The 23,680-nt window shown below is 43.1% G+C and overlaps 1 protein-coding gene across 1 annotated transcript in view; it reads left to right on the top strand.

Moving 5' to 3' along the window:
• LOC120480581 (E3 SUMO-protein ligase RanBP2) overlaps positions 1–22,247 on the top strand; it is a 28,178-nt gene extending 5,931 nt beyond the window's left edge. Inside the window, exons 2-11 of the mRNA XM_089133541.1 lie at positions 2,504–2,677; positions 2,764–2,847; positions 12,650–12,788; positions 13,066–13,160; positions 13,266–18,297; positions 18,608–18,774; positions 18,854–18,971; positions 19,254–19,340; positions 19,738–19,902; positions 21,103–22,247. Of these exons, the coding sequence (XP_088989667.1) occupies positions 2,504–2,677; positions 2,764–2,847; positions 12,650–12,788; positions 13,066–13,160; positions 13,266–18,297; positions 18,608–18,774; positions 18,854–18,971; positions 19,254–19,340; positions 19,738–19,902; positions 21,103–21,386 (6,345 nt within the window). The 3' untranslated portion in view covers positions 21,387–22,247. The remainder of the gene's footprint in view (positions 1–2,503; positions 2,678–2,763; positions 2,848–12,649; positions 12,789–13,065; positions 13,161–13,265; positions 18,298–18,607; positions 18,775–18,853; positions 18,972–19,253; positions 19,341–19,737; positions 19,903–21,102) is intronic.
• The last annotated feature ends 1,433 nt before the right edge of the window (positions 22,248–23,680 follow it).

Here is a 23,680-nt window from a genome sequence, read left to right as displayed (position 1 = left end):
GTAATGGAAACTATTTGGGAGAACCTTAATTTTGAAAAGTAGCCTGAAGCACAGACATAACTGACGGAGAACACTATCCAATCAGAAGCGAGGGGTTGATACAGTCCCACTCACCAATGAAAGGAAATATTGAGTAATACATTTGTTTTGTCACTAACAAGACTGAATTTCGTTTTTTTGTTTTGATTAAAAAAAGAAAAATTAAACTGAATGTTAGTTTTTCGTTTCAGGTCAAAATAAAAAAAAATGGAAAAATGGCCTAGCTGTTTCTGTTTTTTTTCCCTTTGTTAATTATACCAAAAAATCAAACGGTTAAAACGTTCCTTGGTCCAGGCAGAAGCGAGGGGTTGATAAAGTCCCACCCACCAATGAAAGGAAATATTGAATAAGTTTGTTTTGTCAGTAATAATGGAAACAAGACTATTAAATGACAATTTAATTTTTTTGTTTTGATGAACCACATATGTTGAATTTAGGCTTTAATTCACATAAGTTTGATCAATTTACACATCAGTTGTGATAAATGGAACCTCAAGCATATTCACTTGTCATGCAAGAACCAATGAGGTTCGTTCTCGTGTTACACATCACGTTTGAGCTTCAGCGAGAACCAATGAGGTTCATTCTCGTGTTACGCATCACGTTTGAGCTTCAGCGAGAACCAATGAGGTTCATTCTCGTGTTACGCATCACGTTTGAGCTTCAGCGAGAACCAATGAGGTTCATTCTCGTGTTACGCATCACGTTTGAGCTTCAGCGAGAACCAATGAGGTTCATTCTCGTGTTACGCATCACGTTTGAGCTTCAGCGAGAACCAATGAGGTTCATTCTCGTGTTACGCATCACGTTTGAGCTTCAGCGAGAACCAATGAGGTTCATTCTCGTGTTACGCATCACGTTTGAGCTTCAGCGAGAACCAATGAGGTTCATTCTCGTGTTACGCATCACGTTTGAGCTTCAGCGAGAACCAATGATGTTCATTCTCGTGTTACACATCACGTTTGAGCTTCAGCGAGAACCAATGATGTTCATTCTCGTGTTACACATCACGTTTGAGCTTCAGCGAGAACCAATGAGGTTCATTCTCGTGTTACGCATCACGTTTGAGCTTCAGCGAGAACCAATGAGGTTCATTCTCGTGTTACGCATCACGTTTGAGCTTCAGCGAGAACCAATGAGGTTCACTCTCGTGTTACGCAGCACGTTTGAGCTTCAGCGAGAACCAATGAGGTTCATTCTCGTGTTACGCAGCACGTTTGAGCTTCAGCGAGAACCAATGATGTTCATTCTCGTGTTACACATCACGTTTGAGCTTCAGCGAGAACCAATGAGGTTCATTCTCGTGTTACGCATCACGTTTGAGCTTCAGCGAGAACCAATGAGGTTCATTCTCGTGTTACGCATCACGTTTGAGCTTCAGCGGGAACCAATGAGGGTTATTCTCGTGTTACGCAGCACGTTTGAGCTTCAGCGAGAACCAATGAGGTTCATTCTCGTGTCACGCATCACGTTTGAGCTTCAGCGAGAACCAATGATGTTCATTCTCGTGTTACGCATCACGTTTGAGCTTCAGCGAGAACCAATGAGGTTCATTCTCGTGTTACGCAGCACGTTTGGGCTTCAGCGAGAACCAATGAGGTTCATTCTCGTGTCACGCATCACGTTTGAGCTTCAGCGAGAACCAATGAGGTTCATTCTCGTGTTACGCATCACGTTTGGGCTTCAGCGGGAACCAATGAGGTTCATTCTCGTGTTACGCATCACGTTTGAGCTTCAGCGGGAACCAATGAGGTTCATTCTCGTGTTACGCATCACGTTTGAGCTTCAGCGGGAACCAATGAGGTTCATTCTCGTGTTACGCATCACGTTTGAGCTTCAGCGGGAACCAATGAGGTTCATTCTCGTGTTGGTCAAGCAGGGTCATTGAGCTTCTGTTTATGTTCACTGATCAATATTTATAACTGAATAAAAGCCTAAATTCGAAATGTTCACTGTATAAAGTGATTAAGTGTCTTCAGAAAATTTGGACTTAACCCCTAATTCATTTGGATTCGTTTTACAATCCATTTATTAACTTTTTGTCAAGTGGTAGTTGTGTAGTAATGGTAGTGTTTGTCCATATCACACAGCACTAACATGGGGTAATATCTGGCAGTGCAGTTTGTACTTGGGTGTAAACTGCAGAAATGAAATAAATAACTTAAATAATTAAAAAAATAATTTGACTGTGTTTGGGGAATTCAAATAGGGACATTGTCTTGGTGATTGAAGGTTATCCAATGAGATTAATGTTAAATAGGAAGTGGAGTCCTGAGGGTCAGACAGCATCTTGCAGAAGATGACGAGCGGGGTGAAGATCATGTGGACTATCCGCTGACGTCCAGCCCCGGTCAGCCCACCAGTTCACAGAGAACCGTTTCGGTGCATGTCTCTTTAAATGATAATGAGCAACTGCTTTTGAATGAACTACTAGTCATTTAATTCTGTTTTTTCATGTTTTAAGTTGCCTGCATCTATGGAGGATGTGATGGATATGCTGAACGAGGTTAACCATCAGCTTGCAGAAGATGACGAGCGGGATGAAGATCATGTAGACTATCCGCTGACGTCCAGCCCCGGTCAGCCCACCGAGTCACATGTGAAGTTCTCCACTCCGTCTCCATCTAAAAGATCTATGGTATGTCATGGCACTGATGCTTCTGTAGAAGCTTTGCTTGCTGTTTATAGAGCGTTACAGTTCCTGACTGTTGTTCCCTTCTCCAGTTCTCACCCAAAACGACTCCCCACTGGGTCGAGGACATAAAGTCGCTCCTGCAGATGCTGTGCCAGCAAGTTGAGTCCTTGAAGGTCAGTCGCACATCCACAGCTTGTAGCATAATCAGTCAGGGCCAGATGTACTAACGCTTGTGCAAAGTGTGCATAAAACCATGGCGAGGTATGTACAAACAGGACGCACAGAGATGAAAGTGCAGGAACTGAAAATGGCAAAATGCACTTTTCGTGTCATGCATATGCATTCATGGGATGGTCAAGGGGAAAGTGGAAGTGTCACATAAAGAGATGGGAGGGGAAGCGTAAACTGCGCCTAATTATGTATTCTGCATTATGTACAGAAAAAGCCGTTGAAAGTGTGCCTCTGTTTTGCTCTAAAAATTCTCTGCATCTTAAAAGCAGGAGTAACTTAGGAAGCGGGTTTCCTGGCATATGCCTCCTGGTGAAGTGGCAGCAGTAATCCGAGCAAGATGAAGACATAGGCTAAGGCAGAGTGTCCACCAAAGTGTTTTTCCACACGCCTGGCGTACGTTTTCAATTGTTTTCAATAGGAGCCCAGCGTTTTTTAAATGGCATGAGCGTACCGAGGCGCTGAGTGTTTTTTCACGCTGAAGCGCCGAGCGCCCGGCGTGTAGCCCCCCAGATGTAGATCTACATTTGCTTCGTTTTGCTCGGACATTTAACGGTGTACATACACGCATACACGCAGATAGCTGAAAATGTGTATAGATAACACACCACTTGACTTGAAAGTGCCGTGTATGTTTACGCAAAAGTCATGTTGTCATGTTGACACTCCAGAGACAAGTAGCCTACCGCATCGTCAACTCGAGGACAGATCCGTGGTCGAGGGCGAAGCAGAGGAGGTCGTACTGTTAGGGTCGAGGAAGTAGAGGCCGAGGACGGGGTAGTCGAAGTGCAGGGCAAGGAGCACTTTTTAGACAAGAGGACCTGCGTCGAGTTTTGCATCTTCAAGCTCAAACAAGGGCATGCGAACAGGTACAATCTGGATACGCGCAAGTGGGCAGGTCCTGTGTAGCAAAAGGGTGGTTGCCATGGTTGCGAGAGAGTGACAGTCGCCTAAGCCAATCCGTTCTTTCGTCCCGGTTGGAAATAATGAGTTGCGTTTAGTGCAAATTAAACGGTCTAGAGTCACTCGATTTTTATACTCTTTTTATCAGAGTACTTACATTTTAATTATGCATTGATATATATAGAAAGCTTAAACAAATTTGGAAAAAAGTTTTTACTGAGAATTGAGAATTTACCTTATATTCTGTGAACATTATTTTGATGTTTTTCAAATGGTTTTGTCATGGAACTCTTGCATTTGTCTATACCACTCTTGACAACAGCAAACCCTCGAGTGTAAGATAATCAGAGCAAGAGTTGGTAGAGACTGGGTAATGTACTTTGAGTGTGCAAACATTAACTGTGAACAAGAGCTGTCATAATCAAAGCTAACTGCACTCCATCTCTAATTCACCTCATAAACACTTTAGTAACAAAGTACCAGTACATTTCACAACACAATTTAAAGCCTTACAAGGCATAGTTACTTTACTTTACTATATGATATTTTTGGTGTTTATTGTCATGGTTTCTATTGAATAATCCATCCTTTCATCACTTACATACAGTACCTCTGTATCACTGCCATTATTTGCATCCAGGTCAGGTCATACCTGCCTCCGTTAACCATGTAACCCGGTGCCACCTGCCTCATGCAGAGAAGGTAAACTCTGTCAAAAACCTCTGCTGACTAGCAGCTACATCTCTTTTGGGGAAAGGCTTCAGGAGTAAACCTTGAGAAAAAATCTGGAGCTGGAGTCCCATAGGCAGCACGTGATTGCATGCAATCTCTCCCTGGCAACTCCTGCGACAGTGCTGGTCCAAAACTGTATCAGCCCTGCCGCTCCGTTGCAACATGACATCATGACTTTTGCGTATTACATACACGCCACTTTCGAGTCAAGTGGCGTGTTATCTCGACGCATTTTGAGCTATCCACGTGTATGCGTGTATGTCTATGCCATTAACGTCCGACTGATTCCACGTGTCTGTACACACCGTCAAATGTCCGAGCGAAACGAAGCAAAATGTAGATCTACATCTGGGGAGCTATCTTTTTCTTTCCTAGGATGGTAAGGGAACAGTCATAAATGCCATTAACCCCAGTGAGAGTTAGGTTTAGGGACGGGGTTGAGGTAAGTCATATATTTATATATACAGTAATGTAACGTTAAGTCAACGGCGTTCATAAACACGCTGAAAAGCGATTATGCGTCTTGATAGCACGCCAAAAATGGAAATACGAATTGGCGTGTCATACACACGCTACTTCATGAGATCAGTCAGTGCCGTGGAGATGGGACCTGCTACTTGGGCAACAGCTTTTCTTCCATATTACCCTGCCCTGGCTTACGCCCTGGAGGGGACTCTCCGTGCTGAAACAACATGGGAAGCAGAAGTCTATCAGTTATAAGCTACAATGCTCAATAGGCATAGAATGTGGCGCCAGTGTTGGTTCTGGCGGTAGGAGAGATATTCCCATCTCATTGGACAGCTACCGCCTGCCTTAAGTTGGGCAGTCCCCAGCCAGTAAGATGCTTTCCCGCCATAGTCTGCCTGCCTTCCTCATTGGGTGCATGGGGATAAGGAAATCCAACAAGCAGACCAGAATTTCTGCACCAAGCAATAATACACCAAGAAAAAACAAGAAGAAGAGACCAGCTCTCAGTCTGGGATGTTGGAACGTCCACACCATGACAATTGGACTTGACGACCTCCTCAACATCAGTGACGTAAGAAAGACAGCAGTCATCAACAACAAGCTACTGAGACTGAAGGTAGATATAGCCGTTCTGAAAGAAACACACCTGGCTGAATCAGAATATTGGAAGGAGAAAGATTACACCTTCTTCTGGTGAGGAAAGAGTGCTGTGGACCACAGTGAGCATGGAGTAGGGTTTCCAGTGAGGAACACCTTGCTGGAGATTGGACCAGGTGACAAGGGATCAGAACGCCTGCTGACCCTCCGCTTCCATACCATTGAGGGACCAGTTACACTCATCAGCGCCTTTGCCCTAACCTTGACCTCCATACCTGAAGCAAAAGACGAGATCTACACTAACCTTACTGATGCATTCAAGAACATCCATTGTAGTAAATACCTCGTCCTCTCTGGCAACTTCACCGCCAGAGTACGTGCAGACCATAACTCTTGGCATTCCTGCTTGGATTTCTTTGGAGTTGGCAAGATAAACGAGAATGGGCAGCGCCTGTTGGAGCTTTGCTATTATCATGGCCTCTGCGTGACCAACTCCTATTTCCAGACAAAGCCACAACACAGAATGTCATGGCCCTCCATCCAAGCTCTGGCATCTGCTTGACATGGTCATCCTCAGACAAACAAGCCTCAAGCATGTGCTTCTCGCTTGCTCATACCACAGTTCTGACTGTGACTCCGATAACTCACTAGTATGCTGCAAGATCAAACTGCTGCCAATGAAACTCCACCACTCCAAACAGGGAAGGGAAGGGAAGCCATGGATTGACACGACTAAGACGCAACATCCAGAGAAGCTCGAGGAATTGACATCGTCTCTTGAGGATGCTCTGTCTGTAGGCTACCCATGAAACCAAGGCTACCAAGAAAGCTCTCGGACCAACTCAGAGCAAAACTGCACCCCTGAAAACCAGCTGCGGAAAAGTAAAAAACCAAGCAGATAGAGAGATGGGTGGAACACTATTCAGAGCTCTATTCCAGAGAGTTTGTCCACATTGTTGTCACCTCAGCACTGACAGCATCAATCATCTGTCCACCATGGAGGAGTTAGACGCTGAACCAACACTGGCAGAACTCAGCAAGGCTATCAACAGCTTGGCCTGCAGCAAAGCCCCTGGGATTGATCAGGCACTGCAAGACCACCCTTTCACAGCCTCTATTTAACATCCTTTGACAGTGTTGGAGTGAAGGTGGTGTTCCACAAGACATGAGAGATGCCAAGATCGTCACCTTGTACAAGAACAAAGGCGACAGGAGTGACTGCAACAACTACAGAGGCATGTCCCTCTTAAGCACCTTAGGCAAACTGTATGCAAGAGTGCTGTTAGTGCGTCTTCAACAGCTGGCAGAATGCGTCTACCCCGAGTCCAAATGTGGCTTTAGAATGTTCTACAGTGGACATGATCTTCTCCCTTTTTGCCAACTACATTAGAAGTGTAGGGAACAGCAGAACCTTCTACATGGCCTTTATAGACTTGACCAAGGCCTTTGACCTGGTTAGCCTGGGGGGGCTCTTCAACATCCTCCTGAAGAATGGTTTCCCCCCGAAGCTTCACAGCAAGATCAGATCTTTACAAAACGGTATGAAGGCAACCACCCAGAACAATGGCAGCACGTCCGAGCCATTTAACATCAAAAGTGGCGTGAAGCAAGGCTGTGTCCTTACTCCAAACCTCTTCGGCATCCTCTTCTCCCTTCTTCTGAAACATGCTTTCAGGAATTCAACTGAAGGGGTGTACATGCACACAAAATCAGACGGCAGACTCTACAACATTTCTAGACTCAAGAAAGCAAAAACCAAGGTGCGTGAGATCATCATTAGAGAAGCAGCAGTCACCTCTCACACTGAACAAGGTCTACAGTGTCTAATGGATGGATTCTCCCAGGCCTACAAAGACTTCGGACTAACCATCAGCCTGAAGAAGACCAATGTGCTGGGTCAAGATGTGGACACACCACCTGTCATCACCATCCACAACTACGAACTTGAAGTGGTCCACCAGTTCACCTACCTTAGTTCACCATCAATGACAACCTGTCCTTGGATGCCAAAATCAACAAATGCTTCGGAAAGGCCGCAGCAACACCAAGACGACTGACAGCTCACATCTGGGAGAACCCCAAGCTGAGCACCCAAACCAAGATGGCAGTGTGCAAAGCCTGCATAGTCAACACCCTCCTGGATGGGTGTGAATCCTGGACAACATATGCCAAGCAAGAGCAGAAGCTGAAAAGTTACCAAATGCAATGTCTCCGCCGCATCCTTGGCATCTGCTAGAACGATGAAGTGTCCAATGCCCAGGTTCTTACCCGTGCAGGCCTCCCCACCATGTACATGCTGCTCAGACAATGCGGACTGCGCTGGCTTGACCACTTGCACCACATGGAAGGTGGTCGGATCCCCAAGGACATCCTCTATTGTGAACTCGCATTCGGCAAAAGACCTAAAGGTCGCCCCCAACTGAGATGTAAAGATGTCTGCAACCGCGACATGAAAGCCCTGGACATCAACACAGAGATCTGGGAGAACACTGCAGCTAACCGCAGCAGCTGGCGCTGCCTGCTCAAGAAATGGCTAAATACAGTCGGGGAGAAGATCTTAAAACTAGCAGAAGAGAGGAGAGCCAGGCAGAAGGCACACACACGGACTGCCACCCACGACCAACTACATCTGCACTTTCTGCAGCAGAGACAGTCACTCCCACATTGGTCTCACCAGCCACAGACAATTCTGTTTAAGTCACAACACGGCAAACTCTTAGGACGCCATATCCATGGTCGACAAACGACCACAAGAGGCCTACTATTTGCATCAGTGAGTTTCATTTGGAGAAGACCTAAACATGCTGCATCGCTCCACACGTGTTGTTGAATCAAGCGATCTCATGACTGCAGTACCTCTCATGAATGACATATTTGCATACGCTGCTGCTCTTTGTGCCAGTCGATATTCCAGTTTTACACATTTTGTCATCATCTGTGGCATCAAATGGTGTGTAATCAAATGTTCAATAATGTTATAGAAATGTGTTTTAGGCTTTCATACCCCTTTCAGCATGTTTGGCCTCTCTATCTATGCTATTGATCTGTTAATTCTATATGTGTAACTAGGGATGGGCATTCGATTAAATTTTCTTACAAGATTGTCAGCTTGTGGCAGTTAAACAGGGCATTTGGTTAGGCTAAATTTGAAGATATGCACGGCGGTGCTCTAACGCAACTGAACCTGCAGCTGCGAGCTGGCCCTCGTGAGACCCTCATTTGTTCCAAAATAATAAATAATAATAAAAATAACTTAACCAAAAACATAATAACATTTAGATCTGACAGGTTTTGTCAACATGTAACTCAATCAAGGCACGGAGTCGAGAAAGGGTGAGAGAGATTAGCCTACCTGACAATCAATTAGGCTAGGCTACTTTAAGCTTCATAAAAAATAACTCGCATACAACTTCTGCTCCAGTCTACTGATTTTTGTTGAGAAAGATAAGCATGTTGATGACATGATCTGGGGTCAGACGCGACCGCAACCTGCATGGTGACAGTCAAATCTTGTTTACACTTTCGCCTGGCTCTTCAGCGCGAGAGCTGAGTGCGTGTGACAATTCTTAATGATCAATAATCGATCGTCGATTAATCATGCCCATCCCTATGTGTAACCATTCCAATTAAGAACTGTATATTGTCGAAAGTGCTATAATAAATCTGACTTGACAAGTAAAAACCAGGGGCAAGATTCAAAAACGTCAGAAAAAAGTATTGTGTAATAATAACTCAACAAAAACATCATATAATTTTAGAAATATTTAGATTTTAAGAAGACACACATGAACAGCATGTACTTAACCCATTTTTGAGTCACATAAGACATTGCTGTCAGAGTGTCAGGAGCTCAATCTATTTACCTCTTACAAAATCTGCACACCGTGCCAAAAATCTACATCTAAAAATCGAATCTATCTTCAATAGAAAATTCACACCCTATAAAAATCCCACAGCTGTACAATTTTCACACCCTATACAAATTTACCCTATGCAACTTATCTGGATTGAAGCAGCAAACATTCAGTATACACTCACCTAAAGGATTATTAGTTTAATGCAATTAATTAATCAACCAATCACATGGCAGTTGCTTCAATGCATTTAGGGGTGTGTTCCTGGTCAAGACAGTCTCCTGAACTCCAAACTGAACGTCAGAATGGGAAAGAAAGGGGATTGAAGCGATTTTGAGCGTGGCATGGTTGTTGGTGTCTGAGTATTTCACAATCTGCTCAGTTACTGGGATTTTCACACACAACCATTTCTAGGGTTTACAAAGAATGGAGTGAAAAGGGAAAAACATCCAGCATGTGGCAGTCCTGTGGGCGAAAATGCCTTGTTGACGCGAGAGGTCAGAGGAGAATGGGCCGACTGATTCAAGCTGATAGAAGAGCAACTTTGACTGAAATAACCACTCGATACAACCGAGGTATGCAGCAAAGCATTTGTGAAGAAGACACAACACACACACAACCTTGAGGCGGATGGGCTACACCAGCAGAAGACCCCACCGGGTACCACTCAACTCCACTACAAATAGGAAAAAGAGGCTACAATTGGCAAGAGCTAGGAATAACCAGAGAGACGGAAGGAGAGCAGGGAAAGAAAATGCAGCTTAATGAATACACTGCGTATTTTTAAATAGCGTAATTTTTTTTACTATTTTTACTAACCCTCTTTTTTTCTTATCAATGCAAAAAAGAGACTCCAATAACTGTCGCTTTTTGTCTTATAGGCAAGTGTTATACATATACATTTATTATATAGCACATGGAAACATGTGCTAACAATGAAAATTTGCAATCAGAGGTTACACCTTTTGAGAGCAGAGGACCATTTGCCTGAAAGTCACACCCTTTTGTGTGCAAGATATTTCTAAACTCTTAAGAACTTTGTTACCTTTGGGTTTACTTCTTTGGAAATTAGACATTTCTACCAGACGCACTGAGACATTTAAAATGATACCAAACATGTATAAAACTGTATAATTGTACACATACTGTATATACATAATATTATGTATAAAACCATATATAACGAGAGAGCGAGTGGGGGGAGAGCGCAAGAGATGTAGATTAGAGTGATTCTGAGGTGAGACTTGCGTCTCAAATGGTGCACAAGTGAGTTCAAATGGTAATTTCCTTTGTTCAGGTTAGGGTTAGGATTAACTGGTCCTCTTCCAGTTCTTCAATTCAAAATTGCTTTATTGGCATGACTGTACATCATACAATATTGCCAAAGCTTGGAATACATAGAATAATTATAAAGACATCAACATAGTAAAATAATATAGCATTTTAAATTGATTGTACAAATTAAGAGTGTAAAATAAATAAAATGGAACAGTTTATGAACATTTAAAAATTCTGTGAAGAATTTAGAAAAACAATGTGTATGAGTGTGTGGTGTACAGGGGTGTGTGTGTGTGTTGGCGCATCACTGATTGGTCGTCGACTCTCTCTTTTTGTGACAAACATCAATATATCTGGCTGCTAGTGTGATACAATCTCTTTTTTCACCTAATAGATGTAATTGTGTTTTGTTATTTAATTGCATGAAGTTAGGGTAAAGTATTTCAAATTTTGTGTAAAAAGTCCCTCTAATGTCCTCATAGTTGGGGCAGCTGGTCGGTCTCCACTTCTCCCTGCTCACAGTACGGGCAGACGCGTCTCTCTCTGGGCCGCCAGTTCTGTGTGTGTCGGCCCGTCTCTACAGTCAGTGTGTGATTGCTCAGTCTGTACCTCGTCATCCTTCTTCTCCGTTTGCAGTCTTTCACTGTACTCGGGTATTCTGCGGTGGTGTAGTCTCTATTTAGGGCCAAATAACATTCAAGTTTACTTTGTTTCTCTGTAGTTTTAGTCCAGTAGGTCAGGTAATTCTCTCGTTGTGCTTGTATGATGTGTTTGGGCCGGATTGTGTGTGTGTCCTGAGGCGGAGTAAGGTTAGTGGTGTCAGTGTGTGTGTGTGAAGCCGCAGGACCAGCTGAAGGAGCCGGCTCTTCTCAGGGTTCATCTCATGGGTTTTAAGGGCTTTAAAATGATAAGAGTTGGGGTCACTCATCTTTAGATGTTTCCAAAATGTGATGATTCGTTTTTTGAACGTGTATTAGCAGAGGGTAGCAGAGGGTATTGGCCTAACTCATGCGTTGTTCGGTGTGTTCCTCTGTACTCCCAGGATACTCTTACAGAACTCGGCATGCAGGGTTTCAATCGGGTTTTTGTCCCATTTGTCAAATTCGTGATTTAGGAGAGGACCCCAAACTTCACTGCCATATAATGCGATTGGCTCTATGACTGATTGGAATATTTTGAGCCAGATTCGGATTGGTATTTCAATTTGGATAGATTTTTTGATGGCATAGAAGGCCCTTCTTGCTTTCTCTTTTAGTTCATTCACGGCCAAGTTTAGGTTTCCAGTTGCACTTATGTTCAGCCCGAGGTATGTGTAACTCGTGACATGATCAATTTTGGTCGTACCAAGGGTGAAATTGTCTCTTTCCCTGACATCTGAGTCTTTTCTGAAACATTAGTATTTTAGTTTTTGTTGGGTTAATGGTCAGGGCCCAGGTCTGACCGAACTGATCTTCCAGTCTTACAAGCAACTGTACTAGGTTACGATTTTCAAAAGTCTTGTGAAGAAATAATCAGTACGGATTTCATGACCTTATTTCAGTGACATTTTTTCCCCACAAACCACACATAAACGTCATTATCTCAAAACAACAAACTTTTGCATACATGCTGCTGATGACATATTACTGTAGCAGAGTTTGTGCTGAATACAGTGTAATCAGACTTTAGCCATGAAAATGTCACAGGTAACAGAAATAAGCACAAATGCCAGAGCATGTCAGAACACCTCAAGGGCCCAGAAAACACCTCAGACCCCAGACGGTTAAGTGTTGTTTTAGTAGTTAGTTTTTGAAAAAGTGGTACGATTTTAAATACAACCATGTAAAACTGGTCAGAAGCTCTTTGGGGTTTTGGATCAGGCAAGTTTCATATTTTAGGGTTAGTAATATCATGTTTTGTTTTCGGTCTCGCACAGAATGAGGTTCATGACCTGCGCCTTAATTCCCCTGAAGCGACAGCATCCTCATATAGGATGTACAGAGATAATTATCCTGCAGAAGGACTACAGGAAGGATTTCCTGGACCACAGGCCTTCCATGGTGCTCCTCTTACTGGTCAGTTCATCAGTTGCTTTCTTCCCCAAATCTATTTAAATTTTTTTTGTGTATACCAGTGGTTCTTAATGTGCACCAATTGGATAGTATAAGATTAAACATGTTTTAAATGAAATCTGGCTATGATTGAGGTTGAAATGAAATACAAAATTGACAGCACACCTGTTTAAGTGTTACCAAAAATGTTCTACTTCTAAATGGTGACATCACCAAAATTTGATCCACTTGCATATACAATATTTAAGACATAATTAAAATCCATTCCCTTTTTCCTCAGTTTCCACTACAGGTCCCTCTGCGTACTACAACCAGTCTCCAGCATATAATTCACAGTATCTTCTACGCACTGCTGCAAATGTTACACCAACAAAGGTAGTGGAGTGATTTTCATGTAAATGCAATAGACTCTACTTGTTTTAGTTACCAGGAAAAAGCACAGAGAACCAATATCAAAGTATTGTTTGTTTATTTCTGCAGGCCCCAGTATACGGGATGAATCGTCTTCCTCCACAGCAGCATATGTATGCCTACCAACAATCAACACACACACCACCTCTTCAGTCCACTCCTGCATGCATATATCCCCAAGAGCAAGTCTTTGGTGCTCCCATCCGGTTTGAGTCACCAGCTACATCCTTACTCTCCCCATACAGTGAAGAGTATTATGGTCACAATTTTCCTCAACCTACAGTCAATCCAACATTACCAGAGCCTGGATATTTCACCAAGCCATGTGTCGATACATCCACGCAGCCATCCAAGAGCAGTGAAAACAAGGCTGTTGACCCCAAGATGAGTCTTGGGTCGCAGTTCACAGGTGAACCTCCTAAGGTTCCAAACTTTGGGGGGGTGGCCGGTGCCCCATCAACATCAGCAACAACTGCCTTCAAGTTCAACTCCAATTTCAAGTCCAATGATGGTGATTTCACCTTTTTCTCAGCTCAGATGAAAAATAGTAAAAGCCTTTTGGGACTTCTGACGTCAGATAGTCCTCCCAAAGCGGAAGGACCATCAGAACCGAAACATCAGACCCAAGACCAGCCGCCTAGCCAAAGCGGAGTCTTTACTTTTGGAAGTAAAAGTGCTACAGGATTTTCATTCACCGATGCTGCTCAGAGCAAAATGAATATTTTTGGCAACACTGACCAAAGATTTAGCTTTGCAAGTGGAACCAAACCTGTATTAGGAATCCCAGAGTCTCGGGAAGAAAAAAGCGGGGAAAGTGATAATGATAGCACCCATGTGGCAGAGGAAGAGGATGGACCTCATTTTGAGCCCATTGTGCCTCTTCCTGATAAGGTTGATGTGAAAACTGGTGAGGAGGAGGAAGAGGAGATGTTCTGCAAGAGAGCAAAACTCTTCCGGTTCGACCCTGAGACTAAAGAATGGAAAGAGAGGGGCATTGGAAGTCTCAAAATTCTAAAACACAGAACTTCAGGGAAAGTTCGTCTGTTGATGAGGAGGGAACAGGTTCTCAAAATCTGTGCTAATCACTATATCACTGCAGATATGATCCTCAAACCAAATGCTGGATCTGACAAGTCCTGGGTGTGGTATGCTATGGACTATGCAGATGAAATGCCCAAGACTGAGCAGTTGGCCATTCGTTTTAAAACTGCGGATGAGGCCACACTGTTCAAATTCAAATTTGAGGAAGCTCAAAAATTCATTCTAATGTCCCCACATGGCCAACAAAAGGAAAATAAATATGAAACTCCGAAGCCTCAGGTTTCATCCAAAGAAATGGATCTTAAAACGCTGTTTTCCAAGAAGCAGGGTGAATGGGACTGTGATGTGTGCTGTGTAAGAAACGCTCCCACATCTGCAGTGTGTGTTGCCTGCAATAGTGCAGCTCCTTCTACAGCAAAGATTAAACCTTTAGAGGAACTGAAAGGCTCTGCACCTGTGGCTCCTCCTGCCAAATCTTTTTCTTTTGGACTTACTGGAGACACTGATGTCAGCTCAAAGGGATTAGCATTTGGTTCTCCGATACCCATTTCTTTTCAATTTGGATCAAATGATTCTGCAGGAACCGCTGTTGGCCTTACAGCTCAGGCTGATAAGAAAACTATTCAGGCTGAAGCACCACAACATGCAAAAGTGCCAGCAACTCCATTTCTCCCTTTTGGATCTGGTTTTGGCTCTCAGTTTGTCAAGAAAGAGGGTCAATGGGACTGTGACTCCTCTTTCATGAGGAATGATGCTTCAGTAACTGAATGTGTTTCTTGCAAAGCCCACTGCAGCATTGAGTTAGCTGCCATGTTTGGTAAAACAGAGGGACAGTGGGATTGTGACACTTGCCTGGTAAAAAATGAAGGTACAGCTAGGCAGTGTGCTTCATGTCAGGCAGCAAACCCAAATATGAAAGGCAAGACCTCTACTGCACCATCAAGTTCCTCTTTTTCATTCAGTTTTGGTAGTTTTAGCAAGCAAATGAGTCTTGGGTCGCAGTTCACAGGTGAACCTCCTACGGTTCCAAACTTTGGGGGGGTGGCCGGTGCCCCATCAACACTGTTTTCTAAGAAGCAGGGTGAATGGGACTGCGATGTGTGCTGTGTAAGAAACGCTCCCACATCTGCAGTGTGTGTTGCCTGCAACAGTGCAGCTCCTACAGCAAAGATTAAACCTTTAGAGGAACTTAAAGGCTCTGCAGCTGTGGCTCCTCCTGCCAAATCTTTTTCTTTTGGACTTACTGGAGACACTGATGTCAGCTCAAAGGGATTAGCATTTGGGTCTCCAATATCCATTTCTTATCAATTTGGATCAAATGATTCTGCAGGAACCACTTTTGGCCTTATAGCTCAGGCTGATAAGAAAACTATTCAGGCTAAAGCACCACAACATGTGAAAGTGTCAGCAACTCCAGTTCTCCCTTTTGGCTCTGGTTTTGGCTCTCAGTTTGTCAAGAAAGAGGGTCAATGGGACTGTGACTCCTGCTTCGTGAGGAATGATGCTTCAGTAACTGAATCTGTTTCTTGCAAAGCCCCCTGCAGCATTGAGTTAGCTGCCAAGTTTGGTAAAACAGAGGGACAGTGGGATTGTGACACTTGCCTGGTAAAAAATGAAGGTACAGCTAGGCAGTGTGTTTCATGTCAGGCAGCAAACCCAAATATGAAAGCCAAGACCTCTACTGCACCATCAAGTTCCTCTTTTTCATTCAGTTTTGGTAGTTCTAACAAGCCACCTGCTGCAACAGGATTTACTGCCAATTTCAATCCAGGTCCTGCTTTTCAGTTTGGTACAAGTAAAGAAAAAGCATCCTCAGAAGGTTTTAAGTTTGTAGAGTCTTCTACATCTCAGGCTGATAAGTCAAGCAGTTCAGTGTTTTCGTTTTCCATGCCAGTGCCTGCTGGTGGTTTTAAGTTTGGCATTGCAGAATCTGAGGCAAACGCATCAGACGGACAGTCACAAAATGGATCTGCATCTGACCTCTTAAAAAATACTGCTGAACTTCACAGAGAGAAGGAAAAAGAGTCCTCAGATGAGTCCTTGGACACTGGTAGTCCCGATAATAATCCCCTCCTTAGCGGTAACCCTGACTCTTGTAGTTTTGCTAAACTTCACAGAGAGAAGGAAAAAGAAGCAATCCCAAGTTCCTCAGATGAGCCCTTAGACACTGGTAGCCATGATAATAATCCCCTCATTACCGGTAAGCCTGACTCTTTTAGTTTTGCAGAATTGGCAAGACAAGGTAGTTTTCAGTTTGGCCAGGAGGATCCCACTTTCAAAGGCTTTGCTGGTCCTGGCCAGCAGCTGTTTACAGCAATTAATTCCACCCCCAAGACAGATACCTCTGCTGATCAAGAAGATGAAATGTTCAAAACAGAGGATAATGACGATATTCAGTTTGAGCCAGTTGTTCAGATGCCTGAGAAGGTTGACCTTGTTACAGGGGAAGAAGATGAGAAAAGCTTGTATTCGCAGCGTGTCAAACTCTTCAGATTTGATACAGAAACAAGCCAATGGAAAGAAAGAGGAGTTGGAAACCTTAAGCTGCTCAAAAATAATAAGAATGGGCGACTTCGAGTTCTTATGAGGAGAGAGCAGGTGTTGAAGGTATGTGCTAATCATTGGATAACAACCACAATGAACTTGAAACCCCTCTCTGGGTCAGACCGAGCCTGGATGTGGATTGCCAATGACTTTTCAGACGGAGATGCCAGATTAGAACAGCTTGCGGCAAAATTCAAAACACCAGAGCTTGCTGAAGAGTTCAAGCAAAAATTTGAGGAGTGTCAGCGGCTGCTATTGGATATTCCTTTGCAGACCCCTCACAAGCTTGTGAATACTGGCAGAACAGCCCAACTTATACAGAAAGCTGAAGAAATTAAATCTGGTCTTAAAGACCTCAAATCATTCTTGACTTTCCAAAGCAAGGATGATGAAAGTATCAGTACCTCTTCAGTCACAGTCAAACTCGACTCTGAAAGCACCACAACTGCTTTAGAATGGGATAATTATGATTTGCAAGAAGAAGCGCTTGAGAACTGTGCTGATTCTTCTTTGTGCAATACCTCTTTGCAGCCTGATCCAGTAGGAAAAAGTTTGTTCCGTTTTGGCGAATCGTCCACAGGCTTTAGTTTCAGTTTTCAGCCTATTCTCAGTCCCTCCAAGTCTCCATCTAAGCTAAACCAGAGCCAGGCTTCCGTTGGCACAGATGATGAACAAGAAGCATCGCAAGAGGAAGAGCGAGATGGTCAGTACTTTGAGCCTGTTGTGCCGTTGCCTGATCTTGTTGAGGTCTCAACAGGAGAGGAGAACGAGCAAGTCATTTTCAGTCACAGGGCCAAACTATACCGCTATGATAAAGAACTTAGTCAGTGGAAGGAACGAGGTATAGGAGACCTTAAAATACTACAAAACTACGAAACAAAGCGCGTCAGACTTGTTATGAGGCGTGATCAAGTCCTGAAATTGTGTGCAAACCATTGGATTGCTTCAAATATGAATCTTGAGCCCATGAAAGGATCTGAGAAAGCATGGATCTGGAGTGCCTTTGATTTTGCTGAAGGCCAGGGAAAGATTGAACAGTTGGCTGTAAGGTTTAAACTGGAGGAAACGGCAAGAATGTTCAAAGAAGTCTTCGAAGAGGCAAAGGCTGCCCAGGAAAAAGACACTCTTCTCACCCTGCTTTCCGCAAGAGTACCTGCCTTCAGCCAAGAGCCAATTTGTGGTAAGGCTGCAGTTGCTGTACTTGAGGAAACCACAAAAGAGCGTACTGTACTTCCCGAGGTTGAAAGCAGTCCTAAACTAGATGGGTCGCCTGGGGCAGAGCTTGGTGCTCAGGTCACCAAGACTCCCAAGTTCTCTTTTGTCTCTCCTCCCAAGTTCGTCTTTGGTTCAGACTCTGTGGAGAAGATCTTTGGGAGCCCTTTGTCATCGAAAGAGAAATCACCTGTTATGATTCCCAGTCCAAAAGATGAGGAAACGAGTGCCTCAAGACTGAAAACCTCTGGACAGGAAGTAACCAGTCAGCCATCCATTGGAAATCCTTTCAGCATCCCAACAAGTAAGCTATCTTATGTGTCCCATAGTTTTTGAATAAATCTGTTTAGACCTCTTAGTCTAGATCAGGGATGTCCAAACCTGTTCTCAGAGGGTTATCACCCTGCAGTTTTAGTTGCGACCCTGCTTCCTGCAATTCAAGACTCCTAAATATAATTATTAGCTGGTTTAGATGCATTTAATCAAGGTTGGAGCTAAACTCATCCCTAGTTTATATTCTAGTTGTTTGGTTTCCTGGTTTATTTACAAGTTTTTGATCTTATTGGGCACTGTTAATTGGTTTATGTCAGACTCTGGAGTGTGTGTGTTTGCAGACTCTGAGGTCACACTAGTGTGGGAGAAGAAGCCGACTGCAGACGAGGAGCAGAGAGCCAGACGCCTGAAGCTGCCGCCCACCTTCCTTATCGGCGTCAGCAGCGACTCCGACTCCGAGCGACCCGACGACGTCAGCGCAGAGCTACACACACTGCAGCACGCTCAGGTCTGAGGACTTTCTGAACACTGACATGAGACGTGATTAGCAGCACCGGTTTGACTCGTGTCTTGTTCTGGACACACAGGTGAAGCCGGAGCCTTCCCATGATGCAGCAGCGGAAGAGCCTCCCGTGGCCGGCAGCGTTGACCCCATTGACCTCTCCACGAAGAGGAGCAGCGAGAGCGAGTCCAGCTCCACTGCAGGTACACGTGTCCTCCTCACTTCTACAGCAGCGACACACTCCAGTTTAACCTCTAGTACTGTAAGAGCAGAACAGCAGAGGGCGTTCACCTGCCGTATTAGAGTTATGACCTGCATTTATAATGAAGGATTATAAAAGAAGGATTGAGACATCTCCAGATTTTTGATCTAAACACTGATAACTGAAAGGAGACACACCTGTGATTGGTTGACAGCGACGTTCAGTCAAACTCGACCAGCATTTGCCTTTGGTATCGTCTGACGTCTTTGCTCTTCTCCAGCAGGTCTTCCTTTTGCATTCGCATCTGAGAGTGTGTTTTCATTTGCAGAATTGGCAAATACTGCAGGAGGATTTGCTTTTGGCAAAAAAGGTGAGTGTTCTGTTTATGGCTTGGCCAATGACATCTTTGTCTGATATCTCCATTATTTGTCTGTTAACTCTGTGGTCAGTGTTTCTTTGTCTTGACACAAACACTGTGCACACTCTGCGAGGTATCGGTTTTATGTATCCAAGCATTGTTGAGTGCGAGTACATGAGCGGGCCAATACGATACTGGTATTGAGTCAATTTTGCGTTTAATAATAATGGATTTCACCAAAGGCTGTATTTTCTGATTGTCATCCTAGTCCTATTATCCAATTGTGCCGGACACTAAAAGCATTTTGTGTTTTTATAAGTCATTCATGTGTTTGTTCACTGCTGCTGTCAGTGTTGCTGTGGTCAGTGAAATGTTTTTATTGTTTTCACATGCATGTTTATTTCAGTAGATGCTAATTTTTCTTGGTCAAACGCCGGGGCCACGGTCTTCGGTAATGCACCCGTGCGAACTGAAGGAGGAGAAGCACACGATGAAGGAGAAGAGGGCAGTGATGACGAATCTCCCCGTAATGAGGAGATCCACTTTGAGCCGATCGTGTCCTTGCCAGAGGTGTGTGTGTGTGTGTGTGAGGTTAATCAAGGGCCAAACGATAAGTGCAATTATGAAATCAGTTTTATATGCGCAGTATTTCATGATGAAGCGCAGCTCTGAGATCAGTGGATGGGTCAGTTTGCAGTAGATGCTCCATCTCCACAAGCGCTGAGAGTTTGAGTCACTCAGAACCTGCATCTCTCTTTACAAACCTGTTGACCAACCAATGAGAAACACTGAATGACCCGCTTCACTTCATAACGTCAGTCGAGTGTTTGAAATAACCGGTCTAACGGGACTTCATGTCTTAGATTGAGGCAGAGTTATGTTATATTATTGTACTCTAAAGGCTATAACGATTATAAACATACTTTAAAATACCCGAGATGGCTTGAACACAGATGAACTATACTGTATATTGTCACACTCCAGCTTGTTTTCATGTTTCGTCAGTCGGTAGATCTCTATCTGTGTTTTATTCTGCTACGGCGATCGCTGGATGACTTTGCCCAGATATTTTATTAGATTTATTGGGCTTTCAGCAGGAGGGTCCATCCGGCTACGAGTGTGAATGACACAGATTTCACGTTACATGTGTGTGTGTGTGCTCTCTAACGCTCACAGTATTCTAGGTAAAAAAAGCCTAAGATTTCTTGACAGAAACATAAGAAATTATCATTACAGATTTTTATCATAATAGTTTAAAATAAAACCATAGACCTTTCTAATGATGTATAGCTAAAGCTCCCTGCTTGTTAACAGGTCGAACATCCATAAAAAGACTTTAAGGCCATAATTTCTAAATATCTAAAATGGTATAAGAAAAGTCTAAACTATAATTTCAAGAGGTCTTACATTTGGGGACCGATAAAACAGGAATCGCAAAATTCTTTTAATGTTATTGCGTAATAAATTTAATGAAATGAGTTTCACAGTAAAAACGTGACGCTGTTGCGCGTTCTACAAGCCCAGACTTTCACAGTCATATGATTGTAATCAGAAAAGTTTGGATGGCATTTTTCCATCTTAGCTCTGTATAATCGTGTCAAGAAGCGCGGCGCCAGTGTACCGACGTAACCGCTGTATTTCTGCATAAGCGCCATCTACTGTCAGAGAGGGAAGTTACACTTTCATTCAGCGCTTCAGCAGGTCTTTCAATCTGAATCACACATTTTAAATGAATTTCCTTTAAAATGTTTTCCTTTTCTTAAAAATGTTTGAGGTTGGACGGGAGGACGGTCCATCTACGGAGGGAAGTTTGAGGACGAGAACTTCGACGTGAGGCACACGGGCCCGGGACTGCTGTCCATGGCCAACCGCGGCAGAGACACCAACAGCTCGCAGTTCTTCATCACCCTCAAGAAAGCAGAACACCTGGACTTCAAGCACGTGGCTTTCGGCTTCGTCAAAGAAGGCATGGATGTGGTGAAGAGAATAGGAGAGCTGGGCGGGAAGGACGGCAAACCCACTAAAGCCATCACCATCTCAGACTGTGGACAGCTCTGAACGTTTGGGAAACTTCTGTTCATGGAGGAAATTATGTTTTGTGTCACTCCTTTTTCTCTCTTTTCTTCTTGGGGATGACCTACATGAAATGACCATAAATGCATTGACTAAAGGGTTAGTTCACCCAAAAGTTTAAATTCTCTCATCACTCTCCCTCATGTCGTTCCTGACCCGTAAGACCTTCGTTCATCTTCAGAACACGGATGAAGATATTTTAGATGAAATCTGATTGATCTGATCACGTTTCATCTGGAGAACTGCAGACGTTAGTTCAGTCGTGAGGTTGGACATTTTCCACATCCACCATCAGACGCTACTCATATAATCACAACATGGCAACAAAACAATGTTGGTGTAAGGAAATGTAAAAGTCAAGCGCCTACAATAGGCCAAGCGTCACTGGATCATCACAGTGAAGAGTCATTCAGTGCCACTGCCGGACGGATATCCCAGTCCCAAACTACTGTTACACCCACCTGAAAACCCCTATCTCATTCACTAATGTGTTCTGTTGTATTTATTTAGTTGTGCTATTGCTTGTAGTTTAATTATTCGTTCTTATTTTAGTACTGAAAGGTCACTTGTCTTTAATAATCTTTGAAATGTGTTTTAGTTAGTAGTTTCATCTGAGGAATCAAAACTGGAATGGAGAAGTGTTCAATTTCACTGGTGTCTGAAATGTGGGGTGTTTTAACCTTATTTACAGATCAAGAATACACGAGTCAAAAACATTAACTATTTTATTCATTTATTACTTGTTTTGTGGCGGGGCCAGTGAACATTTAATTATTGAATACATTGAATTTAATTGAATTGAAAATAGAAAATGGAATTGAATTCAGATCTTGTGAATCAATTGAATCATTCAGGAATCTGTATCGATACCCAGAAAATCAAGTTTGAATAATTTATCAGAGTATGTTAAAAGAGTAAGAAAATAAATAAGTAATTATAATGGCTATATTTTGTGTTTTCCAGTGTGTTCATGTTCAAAAAAAAAATTGTTTAAAAAATTGTACTTTTAATTATTTGTTCATTCTTTTATATGAAAATGTTCATTGTATTTTATTAAGGAAATATGTTGTTTGTTCATTTTGTATAATGACTAAAATACTTTATAAAAGCAAGTCTATGCAAGTATTCATCCTCATTCTGCTGACACTCGTATGGTGTATAAATGTTAAGGATAATAAACTCTTTATTGTTAACTTTTAACTGTACTGCTATCCAGTCAACTTCAAGCCTTGTGACTTTCATCACACACTGAGTCCAACCTCCTGCTATCCTTCCTCTCACTATTCCCATTGAGAAATCAGTTGTAGATTCACCAGCACCATAGAAATGGTCGTTAAAAACCGGAGTAAAGATAGTTTGCGGTTTGATTTTCAGTTTTCGTTTCGCTGTGGTTCCGCAGTGCGGTGTCGTGGGCATGCAAATAATATCTCATGTCATGATTTGTGAATTTGTGTAACTGTGTTTCTCCGATTCAAAACCTTTTTTTTTTTTTTTTTTAACTGGGTATAGCTCCAAAAGTCGGTCACTTAGGAGTCTGAAACCAGAGTCATCTTGACACGCTCGATTTGTGAATTTTTTTCACAGCAAAGCTCTTGTCTGTAAAACGTTCGCTAAGTCCGGTAGACAGCAATGGGGGAAATAGGCGTTTTCATGTTTAAACAATGTATAATAACAATTTATAATAAACAAACACTGCTGGATTACAAAAACACTTGTTTTAAATTGAACCTGATTTGTGAAAACTTTCACAGATCAGTTTGGGTCAGTTAACCCTTCCCTGAGTGGTTAACTTGGTCATTCTGGTTTGTGAAAACCACCCAGAGGTCAGTTTGGGTCAGTTAACCCTTCTCTGACAGTTAACCCTTCTGCAACAATGCAACATGTAACGATAAAGTTGGCAGTGGCTTCATAAAATAACTAAAACATAAAAACATGGATCCTCGAGACTTGAATGCAAGCATAAAAAGGGAGCACTACCAGATTCCAAAACGTGAGGAGATCACAAGTGAAATGACTGGTGCACAGTATTTCAGCAAGCTGGACGCTTCACAGGGATTCTGGCAATTGAAGCTCCATGAAGACAGTACCAAGTACTGCACGTTCAATACACCATTTGGACGGTATTCATTTCTTCGTCTTCCCTTTGGCATAATTTCAGCCTCAGAAATCTTCCATCGTGCCATGGAGCATATCATAGAAGGATTGGAGGGCGTCCGTGCATATGTTGATGACTTAGTGGTTTGGGGATCCACTTTGCAGGAACACGATCAAAGACTTGT

This window comes from Pimephales promelas, chromosome 7 (genome assembly GCF_988280905.1).
Source record: "Pimephales promelas chromosome 7, fPimPro1.hap1.1, whole genome shotgun sequence".
In the NCBI taxonomy this organism is placed as follows: Eukaryota; Metazoa; Chordata; class Actinopteri; order Cypriniformes; family Leuciscidae; genus Pimephales; species Pimephales promelas.
This window is presented reverse-complemented; position numbering and strand designations above follow the sequence as displayed.